The sequence below is a fragment of the Paramisgurnus dabryanus genome, chromosome 3 (assembly GCF_030506205.2).
Source record: "Paramisgurnus dabryanus chromosome 3, PD_genome_1.1, whole genome shotgun sequence".
Classification (NCBI taxonomy): domain Eukaryota; kingdom Metazoa; phylum Chordata; class Actinopteri; order Cypriniformes; family Cobitidae; genus Paramisgurnus; species Paramisgurnus dabryanus.
The window spans coordinates 30,484,654-30,505,285 of NC_133339.1; the positions used below are offsets into that span (position 1 = coordinate 30,484,654).

A 20,632-nucleotide genomic window follows, 5' to 3' on the forward strand; every position below is an offset into this window, starting at 1 on the left:
ATACACAGATGTGTTTGATCTACAACAGGAATTGTCTCTGTTATGTTCTATCCTCAAAAAGCCTTTTCATTGACAGACAGGAAGTAAATGATTTCAGACAAATTTTATTGTATCCTCCATTAGGAACACTGCGCTCTCTCATACTACATGAAGTGTTGAAGCATTTTACGTTACACTACAGCCAAAGCAAGCACATAGTCCTGATGTGGGTGAGGTGGCCAGGCACATTTGATGAGAGTTTTTTTTTTTTTTTTGTAACAAATATATATAACACATCATTTCTTGGGAAATAAATACATATTTTTAAAGTTTATAAAAAGCCATATATAGTCGGCGCCGATAGCCCTGTGGTTAGTGCGCCGACACATAGCACCAGTGTGCTCACGGCGACCCGAGTTCGATTCCCGTCTCTGAGGTCCTTTGCCGATCCCGCTCCCCTATCTCTTCCCAACACTTTCCTGTCTACACTCCACTATACTCACTAAATAAAAAGCCTGAAAAAAAAGATGCTAAAAAAAATAAAAAATAAAAAGCCATATATATCAGATCTCTGAGTATTTATATGCAGTTGCTTGGGAACTCATTGCTATCATGTTGCTAGGATGATTTGGGTGATGGATAGCGCACCCCCTGTAATACTCTAGTCTAGTGGCGGGTGGTGACTTCTTTTTTCAAGGGCGCTCGATGCGAAGTTCGTTACAACATGTATGTAGCCCGTCATGTGTGTGATTTGTAATTTCAAAGTATGTGTTTAACCCGTCAAGTGAACCTATGGGCATCACATGTTTTGTCAAAATAAATGCCTGATGCAGATACGTTTATGATAAAAGAGACACTCGCGTTTGGCAGACACTCGCATAATCTCATGCGTAATCAGAGTTTACTGTTAAGGGAGTGTATTTTGAGCGTCTCTTTTATCATAATCGATTTTGACCCACATGCAGCAGGAACTTATTTTGACAAAAGACATGATGTACTTGGTTCACATGATGCAAAAAACACATATTTTGAAAACACGAGCAAAACACATGACACTCTGAACACATATTTTGAATTTGCGCCCCTTGGATGAGCAGTCACGAGCCACCACTGATCTAGTCTCTAGATTTGTGTAGAATGACTTAATTAGTTTCATTATCTGCCAACAAAGACTTCCTGTTTGGGCCGATTTCATAGTTATTTGCTTCAAATTAGCCCAGAAACTATCATAAGAGCTCAACTGTAATTTCAAGCAAGAGCAATCTGTCGTGATTATCACAGTCGGATTTGCTCAGAAAGAAAAGGCAGTAGAAGCCGCCCAATCCCAAACAGCGAGAGAGGAAGAGGTATTTGAGGTACACACAGACATAAACAACGGGATACAAACAGATAGTGTGATTCTGCAGTAATGATATGTTTGGCCTTGCTGATCTGTGGAGAGCTTGGAGATCTGTGACGGTGGGAATTAGGCCTCGGAGAGACACATAAGTGCTCTTTCCTCCACAGTACACACAGCTGCAGCATTGGGTAAACACATTCATACATCACCACACAGGTGCATTCACATGTATGCCAGTGTGATACTAAGGGGTAAGAGGAATAAAACTACCCATGTCTAAGTTTGTGTGAGAGTTAGCTTAGCAGTTCATTTATTTTATGTTACACCAAGGGGCTGTCAAATGCTTTATTCTGATTGGGTGAGAAAGTTTATGCATTATTTTCGATAAACGCACACCTGAAATGTCAAATGTCTTAAAATAACCACCAAAGCAATGTCAGTGGTCGTCGACAATTATTCCTTACAAAATACGCATGCTTTGCCAATGACACAATTTTATATTTTCACAATTTTTTTCTAAAGAGCACCTAATATGCCCTTTTTTATGTCTTGATATTGTTTAAGTGGGGTACTAGAATAAGTTTTCATGTTTTTTTGTTACATGTTTTACATTATTGTTGCGTCTCTCGTCCAAGTCCGTTGCAAATGGTCAAGCTGGCTCAGTATGTTGTGATTGGCCCAGGCTGTTGTCACTTAGAGCGTGTATCAGAAATGTCCCGCCTCCCTTACGAGGAGGCACACACTGTAGCTTTTCAAACAATGGCATCAGTCCAATATGTGGAGTAATAGTCAAGCTGAGAGTCATTCTCGGACCAGTTTTACCATCGGTTTAACGGATGGGTCGAGATTTGGTAACGCAATGGAGGAAAGTCTTGTGTACAGTATGTGAACCTCACTGCATGTTTGAGTACTTGACTCTCATACTGGACCATTTATCAGTTTGATGCTGGCTGGTTACAAAAGCACGACTTGGACAGGATGTTTCAGAGGTTTTTATTTTGTAATTGTCTTATATATTCCAGATCCAATGTCAGATGGAACCTTTAAAACACACACACACTATCCATGTATGACACAGGACAGCCTTCAGAGAGGATGATAGGGATTGAAGGGACAAAACACACTGTTAGTTATCTTGTGATAGAGCGGGTGTAGCTGAATCTGTGTAGACAATGAACAGAGACTTAGGGCGCACTGATATTCAACTGAATCGAGCCTGATCACGTTTTCATCATTAGGATACAATTGTTTTGAAAATACAGGATGTAAAGCGCTTTCTTAATACCGGAGCAGTTTGTTTTTATTTATTCTGAGTCATTTGGGGTGTGATGACACACATCGTATTGCTTTGTCGATCTGTGTGTGTGTGTGTGTTTGTGTCTTTGTGCTCATTTGCAGGTGACTGGCTGACTAATTGATTGGGAACACCAGGGTGCAAGTTTCAGCTTCTCCCATTGGCTGGTCTGTCCGCACCCATTTGGACTCCATATTTATTTTTCGTTTTTGTTTGTGATTATTTTTTGGCTTAAGCTGTGTTAATTGTATTATTACAGTTTTTTCTTTAATATGCTTTGTTAGAAATAATATTCAATTTTGAATTACGTTCATCTTTTCCATTCTTTTGTAGTGAAGTTTACAATCTAAACAATATCTTTGCACGTTTTAAATTGTGTAACTGTAGCAGCATCTTTGTTGTGAACATGTAGATACATGGTTCTCTCTTTAAGGCAACTTTACAAGACTGAATTATCTCATGAAAATATAAAACAATCACCGGGTAAAGGGTATGAGAACAAACGTGACACAACTGTTTTAATTACCTACTGGATAGTTTCCCACAAATGTGCCCACGCATCGACTAAAAAAAATAGCAAAACATTTTGAGACCATGCAGCACAAATCATCCTGTCTAACTTTAGCTCTGCACAAACATTTGTGGTTAAACCGATGCTCATAACATTCACACATGTACTTAACTTAGCAATGGGTTAACTGATTCTGCATCTTTGTGATCTTAATGCATCCATCTTGTTTATGATAAGCTTGAGGACATTTATAATAGTTTATAAATAAGAACTACTCACCACAACACATGCACATAGCCCATGCTTTTCCTTTCTGGGAAGTGTTTACACTTTCTAAGTACAGTTATGAATTTTGGTAGTTGAGAGCGATTTCATTGTTGTTAATTATACATTTTAGAAAGTTTTTGAAACTGCCCTTTTTCAAACGTTTTAGAGAAAGTAGTTTTGACCCAATTACAGATCTTTTTAGAGAAAAATTTTGTATTTGAGGTTTTCCAATCAGGTTTAAGAGCAAAACGCAGTACAGAATTGGAACTCTATTGTGTATAATGATTTGTTAACTGTTTACTCTAGAGCTTCCGCAATTTAAGTAGTATTAGATTTTAGTGCAACATTTAATACTGTTGATCTCGGTTTCTTGTCTTGGGCAATATGTAGGAATTCAAGGAGTGGCTCTACAGTGGTTTAATTCTTAATTATGGAATAGGAGCTTTGCTGAAAAAGTACAAAGAATTTTTATCAACCTCAACTCCTTTTACATGTGGGGTCCCTCATGGGTCCATTCTTGCTTCATTACTTTTTTTGTATGCTCCCATTGGAGTCTATTTTTAGACAATATAATATCTCAATTCACTGTTTTGCAGAAGACGCGCAGATTTATCTACCATTGCAACAAAATAATAAGAACACTCTAACTTCTATTTCAGAATGTTTAAATAATGTAAAAGGCTGGATGTCTTTAAATGTTTCAAAATTAAATGAAAATTTTTGGGCCTATTGCTATGGTTAATCTTGGCCCCTTTGCCTCGTATAACAAGGTGGGTGTTCTATTTGACAAAGCATTTTAATTTGATAAGCAAATCAATGCACCTGAGACTTTTGGCTGAAGTCAAGATATTTCTTAATAGATCTTGAGAAAGTCATTCATGCCTTTATTTTTTTCATGGCTTGACTTTTGTAATTCACTTTACATAGGAGTCAGCCAGACAGCTTTGTTGCATTAGCATGCGTTTAAAATGCAACAGCTACGATGCTGACAAGTACTCGAAAGTGAAAGCCGGCTTTCTCGCAGTTTTGTTTATGTGCACATATCTCGCCGTGTGATAGATAAACATCACACGCCGAAGTAAGCGCAAAGTAACCCATAAAAGTCTCCGTTGGACTAAAGCAGTTAGCAGAGAAACTGCAAAAATTAAAGCTCATGTTATGTTTACACGTTCTGCAGACATGAGCAGAGATACAACAGTATAATAATAATAATAATGCATTTTATTTCTTGGTGCCTTTCAGAACACCCAAGGTCATCTTACAAACAATATACAGGTCACTGCATAAAACAGAACACACAACATGTATAGCTTAAGGAAGATTTCCTGTCTGCTTTTTGAAATGATGTAGGGGAGAGCGGGGTAAGTTGTCACACTTTTCACACTGTCTAACATTTACTAAGCACCATACATCACAATAGTATAAATCTCATACCAAATAAAAGGAGGAAGTCTCGGGCATATATGTTGTATTCATTACATTTTCATATCTCATTTCATTATGGAGTTGTCGACTGTTGAATAGAGAATGTTTACTTGTGACAATTTGCCCCATGCGGGTAAGTTGTCACTAGAAGAACACAAATTAATTGTGATAATTAATTTTAATTTTTACATTTAAACCAGAACTGGAAATATTAACTCTAGGGCTTTTCACGCTGCGTTTAACACTGGGTTATCTTAGTCCTAAACCCTGCTTTTAACCCTAGGTTAAAGTGCGTTTTGCAGGTAAAATTTTTCCACGAATTTGGGCAATTTGCTTGTTGATAATAAACATTTAAATTGTTATCCATTGTATTTTATGTTGTTGGTTATCATAAAACGGAATAAAAAACGAAAAAGTACAGCGGTTTGCAAGGATTCTCCTTTCCCCCTCAACGCACTGCATGACGTCACGTTGGGGAGAGAATTTGCCTTAAGAGCATTGAGAGTGACTAGAGAGATGAGTAAAGTACAATATTCAGATTATATCAATGCAAATTATAGATAAATACATAGATATAGATAGACTAGATAGATAGACTAGATAGACAGAACGACAGATAGATAGATAGACAGACAGATAGATAGACAGACAGACAGACAGACAGACAGATAGATGGGCTAACGTTAGTATAGAGAGATAGGCAGAAAGCCAGATAGCCTTAGCATAACTTCGTGTAGAAAGTAAACAAACAATTAACATACTCGTGCGTGCTGGTTTGAGGGAGACCATAATCCTGCTGAAATGGGTGTATGCGATCTTCAGCACAAACGAATTCAGGCAGCATGACTCAAATCCTGGAAGCTGAGTGAGGCGTCACGTCGTCACATCTGGTCGCGGGGTAAGAGCCTCGAACACCGATCAAAACGCACACATTTCCCTACAGCCAGTGGCGGAGTTTCAGTCGGGAGAGTCGGGACTTTCCCGGTTGGCCGGTCTGATAATAGTTATACATTGTGAGTTATATTAGCAACACCGTCTGTCGGTCTGATGTGCGGCCGGTTCCCGCAGCCCGCTGGTTAAACTATGCAGCCTCTCTGCTCAACAAATATAAAAGTGCTCAACCCGTTCGGCCGGTCCAATCATGTCCAGGATTTATAAAAATACGGGGATCAGTGATTGGTTTCTAGCCTGTCATCCTTTCATGTAAAAAGCCGCCGAACGCCTGTTTATTGCAGTATGCGGTCGGATTCAAGCCCGCTGCAGCTGCTGACCGCTGCTTCTGTGTATAAAATGATCGTGTGATTCGTTATGATCGCATAAACAATATAACAAAACTTCCTTTTATTTCACATAAAAATATATTTTAGATATTATATGATAGACTAGTAAGTGTGGATTAAGGATGTTTAAAACTCTCTAGCCTGGTAGTCAGGACATGAATGGATTGAATCAGCAGATTTGCAAAGTTTTATTTATCTCCACATATATCATAAATAATAATTAGCAGGGTAACTTTGCAGTATACCACATTATATATTTCCTATTATGTATATATGATTTCCATATTATAAACGTAAGTATTAATAAAACGGCAATAAATGTCTCATCTATTTCTATGGCTCTGGCTGAGGCTTTCATCTACTTCTACCCAACGTGACGTCATCGCCGAATTGCTTAAAAAAAACCGTTAATACCAAAAACATTAAAAAAAAGGGTCTTTAAGACCTTTTTTGAGACATTTTAAAAATGATATACATATCTTGAGTGATTTATGTACCCATTAATCAACAGTGGTGGTTAACCTGCAACACGCCCTTTAAGGATCATTTCACCCTGAAATTAACCCAGGGTTATAAAACCCTGCTTGTAATTTAGAAGCGGGGTTATTCCTGAAATTAACCCAGGTTTAGGAATGCACAGTGTGAAACGTCAGATTATCTCCTAACCCCTGGTGAAACAGATAACCCAGGGTTTAGAATAACCTAGGGTTAACTATTTCCAGTGTAAAAAGCATGTGACGACTTGCCCCAAAGTCATTATGAAAACTTGCCCCAAACTGACATGTGTGCTAATGTTGGCTAAATCTCAGGGTTAGCTAAGCTCAACATAGCACGTTAGCTAAAGTATAAAAAGACACGTTATTGTCTCCTCTATTTTGTGCAAAATAATAGTTTTTAACATTCATACCTAACAAAGTTGTACTGCATAAAATATAAAGCGATTTTTTTATTTTTAAGCCAAAATTTTGAAAATTGTACTAATGTCAGATAAGAGCGATCTTGACCACATGTAAACACGAAGGTTCCTATATAAGAAGTCGTCACACAAAGTGGCATTATCTCAAATTTGATTTTTGAGATAGTGTCTCTAGTTTTGTAGTTATGAACAGTGTGACAGCTGACCCATGTGACAACTTACCCCACTCTCCCCTACTATAGGCGGTGACATCACTTCCTGCAAGAAACCAGAAAAATCTCCAAATCCCATGTAAACACAATTTTCTGCATAGCCGGTTTATTGATTTGCATGTAAATGCATAAAAACTGATTTTTATTATTTTTAAGCTGATTTTTTGTTTTATTCTGTGCATGTGAACGCACTCAATATCGGTTTATTAAGCATAATCAACGTAAGACTGTGCATGTAAACGCACTTATTGATATTGCAGAAAACTGTGCTAGCATGTTTCCTTTACTGAATGGAAAGTTCTGATCTATAATACTAACCTGTTTAACCGGTATAAACACTTTAGGAAGCAGAAAACACTGAGATTCATTAACTAAAGCTTTCAAGCCTGAGGTAAAATGCAGTTAACTGCACTATGAAGTACATACTTCTCTTTACAGTGTGGTCAGTCCTGCCTATAAGTTCTGCAAATAGCAATGCATTATGGTGAATTTATAGACAACATTTAGCTTTACATGCAACAACATGAAAGTGGTTTGGTCACGGCATAATGAGAGTGCTTTCCCATGCTGATGTCTGATTTGTTAGTCCTGGACTGAAATTGTTGTCATGTGTCCCTAAAATGACCAAATGCTAAGTCAACCGGAGCACACTGCAATTCAACAAAACCCATTCAGAGTCACATAAATACTTTGGTCTGTCCAGAATTGTCTTGGTCTGAAACAAAACACGTGACTGAACAAATATGTTTTTATCTCTTGTTTGTCTGAACACTCTCACTCTATTGTTAACCCATGTTTACCCATACGTATGTTTAGTTTCAGTCCCAAGTGACACACCCCAAGACCGACCGCAGTCTGTTTGCTGACCGTCTGATGCACATAGCACACAAAACTGGAACTTTGTCAGTACGGTCCAATAGGAACTGAAAATGTCTTGGCCACGGCAACCTAAACGTAGATAAAATCTTTTTGACATTTACTCAAAGACCTGGCAAGGTAAAAGTTTAAAATCACCCAACTCCATTCAGATCCACAAAGACAGCAAAAGCCCACGTCTGGCAAAGTCACCATTTTCGGCACCCGCAGAATTCAGCACTTTCTGTGGAATTTCCTCCTTCATCTGTAAGTTTTAGCACAACGCCAGAGCATACTGTTTCTCTCACACACATCCATTTAGTTTTCCTGACAAGTGCCTCTTTCCATTTGAGATGGATAGTCTCAGGGTGTATGTCCAGAAATAAGCAGCCAGGTGCGCATGCACAGAGATGAGCTAAAGTCTCCTTTCCGGGTGAGCTGGGTCACTGAGGAAGACCACCCGGCCCGGATCCTCCTCCACTAACCTAGTCTCCTCATTATTTCTGACGTTTGCCACAAAATGCATTCCAAGACTTGAGCAGTGATAGAAACAGACTACGCATGTTGTATGTGTGTGTGTGCATGCATGCGTGAGATAAAAGAGGCGTGAGGGTCTCTCACAGCTGGATGAGAGGTGTTGAGAGAGGAAAGCAGAGAGGAAAGAGAGGATGACAGACTAAATCAATGACAGGAGCAGAGGGATGAAAAAATGAAAGACAGATATGTGAAGCTTGAGCAATAGGAGGTGATAGAGAAGAGTAGGAGGAATGAAAGGAAGCCAGGTGTTATGCTTTTAGCCGTGGTCAGTCTTCTGACGGTGTGTTGTTTAAAGTTGTTTTCATTTGAATGCAGCGAGGATGTTTTCTGTCATGCATTGCTTATTGTGTATAGCTCACAGAAAAAAGTCAAAAGCACACGCTGTGAAGGACACACACGCACACACACTAGACAGCCACATGACACGCGTGACATAAACACAGCACACACGGCTATTGAAACCGAGCTGAAAAATCCAGACAAACCAACTTTAAAAAAACGTTATAATACAACTTCCAAATGAATTTGACATGTGTGTGAAACTTTTGGTTGCTATAATAAAATGCTTCAAAACTTCAGAGGCACTGAGAAAGATTCCCAAAGTATGAAAGAAGTTTTCAGAATGTGTTAAAAATAAGCACAAACCTTCAAAGTCTGAGATAATTCCCTCCAAATGCGCATTCACAGTGGAATCAGACATTTTGAAGATAAATCTGAGGGATCAAAGCAACCTTTCCCAGCAAGGCAAAGCTCTCACAGACTCTGTGCTCTCCAGCTCCCAAACAAATCCCAAATTAGGAGGTAACAGAAAAAAAAACAGAAAGCGATCAGAGCGGTCCCCAGATCCAAGCCCACGAGTTTCTTAAAGGACCAACTTAGTTTTTCCCACTTCCTCCAGCTCTCTGAACGTAGCAGACATCAGAATGAGAAAGCGATGACAACCCCCCACCCCCTCTCTCTCTCTCTCTCTCTCTCTCTCACTCCACCCTCTCTTACTGGATCGCTCAGTTTCTAACACACAGTTGAATACTCAACTTTAACTCCCCACACACTGAAACGGCAGTCTTTATGCAATCCTAAAAGAGATAACGTAAGTATTTTTAGATTAAACTCATTCAAATTTGTGCTGATGTGAGTGCACACCCTCTAATAAAAGTACAGATCTTTGTTGCACGCTGAATCTTAGCTCTCAGCAGCAGCACATATTTCATCAGATTCCCCGAGGAGAGCACGTCTGCGCTTGCGGCTTGCACAGTAGTTTCCTGAATTTGAGCACAATTTTTGCCTGAGGCCACCACCAGTGTTTCTTATAGAAGTGAGGAGGAAGCTGAAACCATAAATCAGTGACCTCATCTTTATCCCGGACTTCATCAGAGCTTTGTTTTGGCCCAACCACATCCTCTACAACCTCCAGCACAAACTGTCATCGGGCCAGTCTTGACAACTCAAAAAACAACGGTTTAGCTTTTAGCCACAAAGTTGAAGAGCTGGTTACGGATATTTAGCCATCCGACTGGTTTGTTGAGTTTTAAGCATCTGCCAGAAGGAAATCGTTCGGCTCCCTTCTTGTAACACTACGATACAAGATAACTGGCTCCGCGTGGTGATGCTGGAGATAAAGGGGTCACATGTTATAGCGATGGATGAAATATTATGGACCGGAGCCTACAAAAACAGGAAATTCAAGCTGTATGCGACTAATCACACAGCATATTTCACAGCTTTTCAGGCATGTCTAATGCAAACACCATGCAGGCCCTCGTAAACAGTCTACACATATACTGTATACTGTGCATATAAAAACACAACAGTGATCCAGGTGAGGAGGGATAGAAAAGAGTTTGCGTATGAAGGGTCTTTAAAAACTTGTGCTGCACTTGACCGATGCCAATTCACTTTGGATAAAATAAATAAAATGTGTTCCTGGATAGCTCAGTGGTAGAGCAGTGCAAAAAGCCATGGGTTTGAACTGATAACACTGTGTACTTTGTAATGCACTGCAAGTCGCTTTGGGGAAAAGTATCTGCTTAATGCATAAATGCAAATGTAGATCAGTAATGCTAATATTAAACTAACAAAATAAAAGGTTATCACTTAACTTAACAGTTGAAAAAATGTACAATGTGCACATTAACTTCCCAAGATTCTTGCGCTTTACATCACTGTCACTTTCTTTTATAGTTTACTTGTGAAATTATACAAATGCACCTTAAGTCATAAAATAGCATGTCATTGAAAACCCATAGCAATGTTTATAAAGATGCAGTGTGTGATTTCAATTATAAAATGGGATTTTTTTAACAGGATTATAACCACTAGATGTCACTATAACACATAAAATGATGAGACAGATGTGAAATTTGACACTTGGAGAAGGATGAATTGTATTTTAATTCTAACACGTAAAAAAAGGAGAAAATGAACAGTGGTTTGATTCTTGCTTTAGCTGCTGAGATCTTACAGACTCTGTTATGAAGCATAAAGACCTGTACCAGGCTGTGACAGGCTTCTGTAAACACATGATGTCTGCTTCAATAACTCATTTCAGATTGATATACCACAGTGAGCACAGATAACTGTGAAGGAGAACTGACCCACACACAATATATCCCAGGCTCTGCAGTGTCTAAATAATTACTTAACCTGTCAAGCCAACCGATCCAAATGGGTGGGCCTGATGTGTCTTCGTTTACCAGCTTTTATATTTACTATGTATTCTATTGTTCAAGAGCGATATTACAATTTATAAAATGGTATAAAGTATGGCTGGGTTAAATATGGACAAACACAACTGTTTGGTTTAAATAAACCTATGCTGAACAAACTGCTCTGTTCTTTCAACCCATGGTTGGGTCAAATGTGGGAAATTTAAAGCAGTGAATGGGTTTGTCCATATTTTGCCCAACTTTAAATGAAACAAGCTAGCAGTGTATATATCTCATTATGGTCAAAGGGTTTACCTCGTACATTCATGACACCACCATGCACCTTCATTCTGAAGCTGTGTTCCAGTCATAAATGCAGACTACTTGCCTCAATATTTCACGAAATCAAACAAATTTTGTGCATCACATTTTGTGCATTACATTTTAATTGTCTATAACTTTGTTTTTTGCAATTCAAATTAAGACAATAATTCTCTTTTTCAGGAGAACTGTGTTTGTAGGTCATTTGGTTTATGACCAGCAAATGTTTTAGTGAGGCCATGCCATTTTCATTGTTTATGCAGAAAGTAAAGTATTTTCATTTGGTTTTGAAGTGAATGCGATCTAAAATTTTGTATTAATGATTGCCCAGATGTAAAACATTGTCTGTGTAATTGTGTAAATGTAAGCAAAGGCACATGCATGTTTACACACTGTCTCCAACCACAAGTCAGGCTATTTGCATGCATGGTTTGTTTTTGTTTAGTTAGTGCTGGGCTGCTGGTGGTCCAGGAAACTTGTAACTCATAATGCTGTTATTATAAGGGCTCAAAATCTGTCACTTAAGTTCTGCACTGTTGAAATGAAGCCTCAACTTCACGCCCCGATACAAGCTTCGAAGTATTATACTGTGTATTTATTGCCTTCACAACAAGGTACTGTCTGCATGTAAATAGAAAAGTAGTCTCTCTGTCTATCTCTCTGTTTCTGTTTAATACATGCACACACAGAAGGGGTTTTGTTGAAATCATTTGTTACTTTAAGTAAGTTTCTCTCTCTCTCTCTCTCTCTCTCTCTGCCTGTTTTGGTGTTGTGGTTTTAAAGAGCACCAATTATCCGATTCACGATTTGACATTTCCTTTGGTGTGTAAGTGTGCATTAGTACTATATCGTCTCCAACATAAATCTCTTTTCTTGGACTACAACAAACACAAGGATTGCAGGCATTAGTAGGGTGACCATACGTGCCATTCTTCCCGGACGCATCCCGTCCAGGATTTCGGTGCGTCTTCCGGAAGTCGTATTTGTTGACCGCATACGCCATTCAGTTAAAAACAAAAGATATACAAACGTAGTTTCATTCTTACCTTAAAATGTAACGGTTGCTTTTCTGTAATAATAATAATAATCCTCTATGAAGTATACGGTCGACAAATACGACTTTCGAAAGACGAACACAAAATCCTTGACGGGATGCGTCCGGGAAGAATGGCACGTATGGTCACCCTAGGCAATAGTTTACTTCCTGGGATTGGTGATGTAGAGAAGACCGACATTATCATTATTCCTCTAACTTCAGACTCACAGCCTGTAAGTTAACTCATGTTAGCATTGCATTGTGACCGAATCTTTCAAACATGGTAAGGAGCATCACATTTCCGGCTGACGTCAGAGGTATTCAGGCCAATCAAAACGTACAGATTAGCTGGCCAATCAGGGACACAGAGCTTTTCAAATCGTTGAGTTTTGTACATGAATCAGTGCGTTTCAGGGAGAGAGGGAAATCTGGAGCTACAAAAAAATATACGGTATGTGAAAAATAATGCGTTTTTTGAACCGTAAACAACACGAACACAATTTATTACACCAAATAAAGTTGTTTTTAGCAATTAAATTGGTGCTCTTTAAGGTGATATTATAAGAATGAGGCCCCATGATAAGCAGTCCTGCACAGGGGCCTCTGCTGACAGACTTTTGGTATATTTATTTATGAGAAAAACAACGTATAAGATAAGTTTATCTACAGATTCACAAATATTATCTGATAATATAGCGATAACATAGTTCTGAAATCTCATTAGTAGTCTTTTTAAGTGTTAAAAAATAAAACTCCATGTTATAACATACAAGGTTGTAATACTGTCAGGATGCAAGAAGCAAGCGGAAAAGACTGAGAGCATAAAGTTTGCAATCTACCTCAATAATGTATCACAGGGCAGGGATGTCACAATGCAGTCAGGTCATATTAAATACTACATCGAATCTTTGATTTACACAATAATTTACAGAATGATCAGGTGTAAATGATTTGATTGAAGAAATAAAATGATTTAAATTATGATAAATTTAAAGATTTATTGTTTATGTAAAGAGTTTTGCATGTTCCTGTAGCTTTATTAAAATAAAATAAAAACAAATCTAAATAGTTAAAAAGGATATTAAAAGTATGTTAGACCCGTGCACCTTTCTCATAAAAAATGTTAAAAATCATTAAAGATATGTTTAGGTAACACACATTTACATGATTCTGCGCTGCCTCATGAGGAAAGTCACAAAACATGTTGAGTGAGTCTAAAATACAGCTAAAGTTACAGCAATATATGCAAGACTAGACAAGACATTGTTCATGTCCTATTTGTTCATTGCTTGTATGACTTATGAATAGCTCTGCACTCTTTGGTTCTTTATAATGTTTACCCATGCTTTGTTTCCTGTTGTCATTACTATTAGCTTTCATGTATTTTCAAAACATAAAAGAACGGAAGACACAAAGCTCAATTGTGATATGCAGTTAGTTGTTTTATATCTATAAAAATAAAACAGGGTGGCATACTAAGAGGCACCAATGTGTTCAAGGTGAATAAGATAAATGTTTGCAGATTGTTTGCATTATGGCTGTATCACATAGCTGGAAATAGCTTTCATCACTTTCATTATGACACGTTTATTCACTTGGCCGGCACTTGCAGGGTTCATTCAAAGTAGGAAGCATTTGATCGGTTTCTGTTTATTCCTGGTAATCAAGCACAACAGAGTCTCCACCAACCACAAACCTTAGTCATTTGACAAAAGCGGATGTGTGTAGTCTGTTCAGTATTTTCTAGTGTTGGTGTTGTCCAGCCAACAAAACACAGATTTTTAGAAATCTTTTAAGACAAACATCTCCAGATAACCCAGGCAGAGAGGATTAGATGTCATGACTTATGACCTTGACAGTGCAACCTATTGGACAGACTGTAGCCTCATGTCTTTAATTGAGATCCATTCATACATCATTTCTTTTATTCACCACTTCCTGTTTTCCATCTCTTGGTCTAATAGCTCTGATTTAGTATCTGTACATTCAGCATTGTTCAAATCACTTATTGTACAAGCTCTCAACCACTAACAAAAAGTACCAAGCCAACAATGGTAACTAAAAGTATCATGGTAAAAGCACAATATTGCGTTGTACCATAGTATTCATCTTAACGTCATGATAATATCATCATCTGTAAGAGTCATCCTATTGTTCTGGTGCATTGCTCATTTCCTGCTCACTCCATTATGAACCAACCTGGACTAATAATGACTAACTAGCTTAAAACTGATCCAGGGCCTGCTATGAGATCGAATAGGTCATTCTTCATGTATTTATCCTGGCATTGCCTCTCGGTCAGGGTACCAGGTGTGTCACATTCAAACCCACAAAGGCTGCTATTACATAACGTGCTCGTATGTTTTTTAAAGTTGAAGCACAGTACTGTTATTTTCCAGCACCCTTTGAGTCCCAAACACACCACAGCACTGATTTAGCATCTGAGAGCATTTAATTTCACACACACACACACACACACACACACACACACACACACACACACACACACACACACAGCTCTCTTTATTGGCTGTTGTCTCAGCCTGATGAGCGGCTTCCCTCTTCCAGTCTATGGAAAATCCAGCCCTGTCAACGGAAAATCTTACAAACTGCACCGCTAACACCACCGGGGACAAAAGTAGTACAGCATAAAATCCGCCTTTTGTTAAAGTCTCCAAGAATTGAAATGAAAGATTATTAAATAATAACTGCATATTAGCATGGATATTTGAGTCACATTAAACTCCACAGACACTTTCAACACACAAAGTAATCCAGATCCCAGCTTAAGCGACAAACCCAGCAGTGCTACCCTAGAAATCACCAGTTTTATCAGTGAAAAATACTGGACTAGACACTCCAGCATCCAGCACGTCCAAAACCCAATAAGAAATGCAAAAAGATCAGCGCGATTGTCCGTTAGCCGGTCTCTTACCTGCGATTTTGTCCCCCTCCATGGTTAAGTTCACACCCTCCACTGCCACATGTATCCTCTCTCTCCTCCAGCCTTTTTTTGGACTTCCCCTTTCTGTCGTAGCTTGCTAACGCTTTCCCCTCCTTCTCTCTCTCTCTCTCTCTCTCTCTCTCTCTCTCTCTCTCTTTTCTTAACTCTACCCCAACCTTCCTCTTTAATTCCTTCCGTGTGCCATAATAATGAGCGGATGCAGAATTACATCATACCCATGTGCTGATCATATGGCGTTTTTCTTGCTCTTTTACTTCGGTTGGTCTTATATTTTTCTTTCTGCTCTCTCTGTCTTTCTGTCCACTGAAACTGAGGAAGCATTGTGTGTGAGATGGAAACCCAAGGCCATGTGATGTGAGTGTTTCTTCCTAAAATATCTCCTCTCAGTAGCTTGAGGAATCCCGGACTGCTCTCTGATTTCCTGGCGAGCATTCGAGTAATCAACAAGTGACAGAAGATAACCAACATCACACCAGAGCACTAACTCAGAACATACACAAGCAATTTCATATCTTGCCTTTCCTAATTTCTAGTAAATCCAAGCCATACGATGCAGATTACTCCATCTCCCTTTGTGTTCCTCAATGTGGGCAATAGCAGTCCAGTGTTTGGAGTGGGGATGATGTGGTTTGGTTCAGGAAGTGGGAATGACCTTTGGCTTATCCATTGGGGAGGGCCAGGGTCATTTGGCGAGCAGGCAGCTGGGAGGGGGCGCAAATACAAACTTCGGTCAAGATGTCAAACACACTCTGGTGTATTAGTAAACCTGGTCTCATATTTGTGACCTTGCCTGTGTAAACAATTTTTTTGTTATTTACTGTTTTTTTTTTACATAAAATCATCCTACATAATCTGACAAACATTGTGTGAAAATATAACCTTGATATCTTTAAATTTGACTGAGTACGACTAGGTCAAAGACTAAAATCAATGTAAAATTAATAGACGAAATCGAACTTTGATGCTCCTAATCTCTTCAGCATGGATTTCAGATTTTATTTACCATAGTGAACATTTGGTACCAGTGCTGGCGCAGGAAAAGCCAAGCCTGTGTTAAAGCACTTCAAAGTCTTTTAATAATTTGTGCTTCTAATAATCTGCTATAAATGACTTCAATTATACAGATTTCAAACAGATTTCTCAAGCACTCCCCCATCTGTCATTGGTCACCCAAACAGATAGTTTTCCCCCAGTAATCATGGATAAAAGAAATGATTTTAACATCAAAAAATATACACTTTAGCTTTAAGGTTGACTTTAACATTTAAAGGCCCAGTGTGTAGATTTTTAGCGGCATCTAGTGGTGAGACTGTGAATTGCAACCAATCGATGAGTCCACAGCTCACCCGTCCTTTTCGAAATGCATAGAGAAGCTACGATAGCCGCCACAGAACAAACACATCAGGGTGATTCTCCCGAAATTAGACTTATGAGGTGTCATGAAACATTTTTATAAAAAAAAGTAAATGCAAAGTAAGAGTATCAAAATAAGAAGAACACAGTTACAAACATTTTGCACATGATTTCAAATGACATCATACAAACCAATTTTGTTGTTTTTTTTCCACATTTAAGGGGAAAATTTTCATTACAGCAACGTGTCTACGACTGGATTTGTGTTCTTTGACATGGAAATATTTATAATTAAAAAATTTAAAAAATAAAAAGCTTCAGTGCATGTTATACTATAAACATTTACAGTAAAGAAACATGTGATATTTGGTGATCTTTAGTAAATGTAGAGACAATATTAAGGAATATAAATGTGTCCAAGACCAATTTTCTCATCCTCCGCAACAATTTACAATCATTGTTTAAGTCCTCAAGGAACTTACATTTAAAAAAAAAAAATAGTTGGAAGGGACATAATTGACTGTGACACTCAAGATGGCTACCAAGTAAGCAGTTTTTATTTTTTTCTCTCCAGATAAAAGTTGAAATTTTGTTTGTCATATTACCTAGACAACTTATTAGTTGTCATTACCGAAACATGAGTTTGTAAATGCATATATTTTATGTAATATCATGTTGCGGTAATGATAATTTTTGATAATGATAATCTAAAAAAATTAGATAATTTATAGGAAATATTTTTTAAATCCTCTAAAAATAATGGTTATAGTAAGTTCAGACCTTAATCTTATATGTGCAAAAAAAAACATTGCTTCAAGGGCTTTTTGAAAATTCTGATGCTGGACACTTTCTGGATTTCATGAGAATCACCCGTCATTGTCTGAGACAATGTAGTGACGTAGTGGCGCGAAATGGTGACTTCCATGTAAGGGGACATTTAGAATAAAAACTCATTCTAAGGTAATAAAAGCAATACAGTTCATTTTGTAAGGTCTTTATATACTAATATTATATAGTTATGTATATTATATTACATTTCTGTCAATAGATCCTTCTAAATGTTACGCAATGCACCTTTAAGTAGCAATGGCATCATATAATAAAGGAAATGACACACAACCAAAAATGAATGAGCAAATGCTGATAAACTGAGTTGACAGATATCCTGTGCTTGCACCTTTGTACTAACAGATGTAACAAATGTCTTATAGGGCCTCTTAACACAGGAACAATACTGCCTCTATGAGAGAGTTCATAGATCTACACCCACTGTAAGACCCATAGCCTTAAATTCCCAGACACATGACAATTCCTAGATCTCAAAGAGAGGCTGTGTCACAGATTTGGCCAGCAATAGACTGCGCTAGCAGCACATGACACACAATAATCCACAAAGAAATCTCAGCAAAGCCTAACCAATCTCACCAAACATATGTGATGTCACATTGTGGTTATAGCAAAGGTCAAAAATGAGGCTGAAATGTATTGTTAACCTTATGTAGTTAGAGACAAAGAACAAACTTTCTATAGCTCTTCCCTACAGAGGGCAGCACTTTGTATAACATTAGATCAGTCAGTGATGTTAAGTACAATGTCTGCTTTTAATACAGCCTCACAGACGTCTGGCATCTAATAAACAAACATTGGCAGAGTATCTTTTGTTCTCCATAATCATACATACACTGACTGTGATACTGTTTGGTCTAACAGATTGCAGGATGTACTTTCCAAACAACAACAATATCTCAGTTTTCATTTGAAAAAATAAAAAAGTCAATGGTCAGATTGCGTTACATTCTTTAGATGACTGTAAATGGAATCAAATGCCCGAGGCCATCTAAGACTTAATAGTTTGTCAAACTAACTAATAATCTCAACCATAGAGAAAAAATTTGCACATTCACATACCAATACACCCACACACAAAATCTTAAAATGTCTAACCCCCTGGACGATACATAAAAACACATTATTTCGCATTCTTGACCCAGTATATGCTATTTGTGAGCATGTGTTTATGTGGAGCTCATGCAGATCTCTGTATCTTAAACCAGCCACCATATGCAGATGTGCTGACATTGCAAAAGCAATCCCGCTGTTAGAGGATGTTTCAGTGGTGAGATATTACAACACTCTTGTACACATACACAAACAGACACAAATGCAGCCGGGTGTAAAAGTCACGCAACAACATATGTTCAGACATGCATGCATTATGGACAGTACCTGTATATATAAACAACAGTGTCACCTCTGTCCACTAAAATGTTTCCAAAACATAAACAATACATACAGTGGCTAGAGAGCATGCACACATATACATAGACACAAACATATACATACATATACATTGATGGCTACACCAACACATTAACTACACCAACAATGAACTGAGAAAAAAGTTAAATTAAATTAAATTAAATTAAAATGACTTTCTGACTTTTTTAAGTAGTTTAGAAGATTTGTTGACATTCACTGTCTGTTACATTAATTAATTTCGCTTATGTGATTCAAATTAAATTTATATTACAATTGGATATTTTAATAGTTTGTTGCCTTTCTAATATCTCAATACTGTTATTACGGCATTTCACACTGTAAAAATTCCTTGTTGCACCTTGGAATAACTTATAAATAAAAATGTATAATTATAAGTGAGGGGTTGCTATAAATTATAAAAATATAGTTGAAATAATTTATAAATATTTAAAATAACTATGCAACTCTTCACTAGTCAAGAAAGTCTAAATGAATTGTAAATTAAAGTTGATTCAACTTAAAAATGTTAGTGCAACAAAAGGATTTTTTTTACAGTGTGTGCAGGACTTTAATCTTAAAAAGTGTATAAATGTGTCACTTACCGGTACCAGTGGGACTGGTTGCATCTCCTCTTTCTGGCCTTCTCATCCTGCCGCTACCACTGATGGACCTCGCGATACCTGTCAACACAGAAGCACAGAAACAGAAACACAATTCGGATTTACTGATTGCCGCTTACAGAGACAAAGACACTGAGTAAGAGACAATGGACACAATGTCCAGAAGAAATAGAGCAGATGAGAGCAGATGCACAACAGACATCTAAGTAATGACGCTCTGCCCACTTAACATTATGGTCCGCATGTGTCTGCAAAATCAAGACAGATGGGTCACAAACAAACAGAGGGGGATCAAACGCTGCTGACTTATCAAGTCAGTACTGGAATAGAAACACTTAAGATCAATAGGAGAGTGTTAATGTATTAGATATCGTAAAAGAAAAGAGTTACAAAGTGACAGTGTTTATAATTATCATAAATTTAAGTGAAATACAGAGATAAAAGGATAAACCAGTATCTGCTGTGTGTGCAGGTACATTGGTAGCAATGTAAGTCACAAAGGAGTGTTGAACGTGTTAATTTTCTTAGTGTAACTAACTATGGAAACAACAAAACTGTGCATCAGTGTTGAGAAAGCATTTATTACTTTACAGATGGACAGGTTTATTCATGGTTTCTGCTCAATCCCAGCCAGAAGCTCTGGGGTGAATCAGTGAGTCAGCGAGCCAATAGCTCTGTGATTTAATGCCATAAAAGTTAACAAGCATATCTGGTTAAAAAACTGACATCTCATCATTTTCAAACATTTGGAACTTCTCTATAAACCCTTATTTATCTGGTAGAATGGGAACAAGCAAGTCATGAAATTATTTTCAAGC

General features: G+C 37.8%; 1 protein-coding gene across 4 annotated transcripts in view; it reads right to left on the reverse strand.

Moving 5' to 3' along the window:
* The window catches only part of septin9a (septin 9a), a 72,027-nt gene that overhangs the window by 45,123 nt on the left and 6,272 nt on the right, over positions 1–20,632 (reverse strand). The window contains exon 2 of one of the 4 annotated variants that reach the window (XM_065276025.2): positions 19,797–19,874. In XM_065276025.2, coding sequence (XP_065132097.1) covers positions 19,797–19,874 — 78 coding nt within the window. Of the gene's footprint in view, positions 1–8,242; positions 8,702–9,260; positions 9,533–15,552; positions 15,697–19,796; positions 19,875–20,632 lie in introns of those variants that run through there. The other 3 variants (XM_065276062.2, XM_065276033.2, XM_065276043.2) reach the window with 3 other exon arrangements.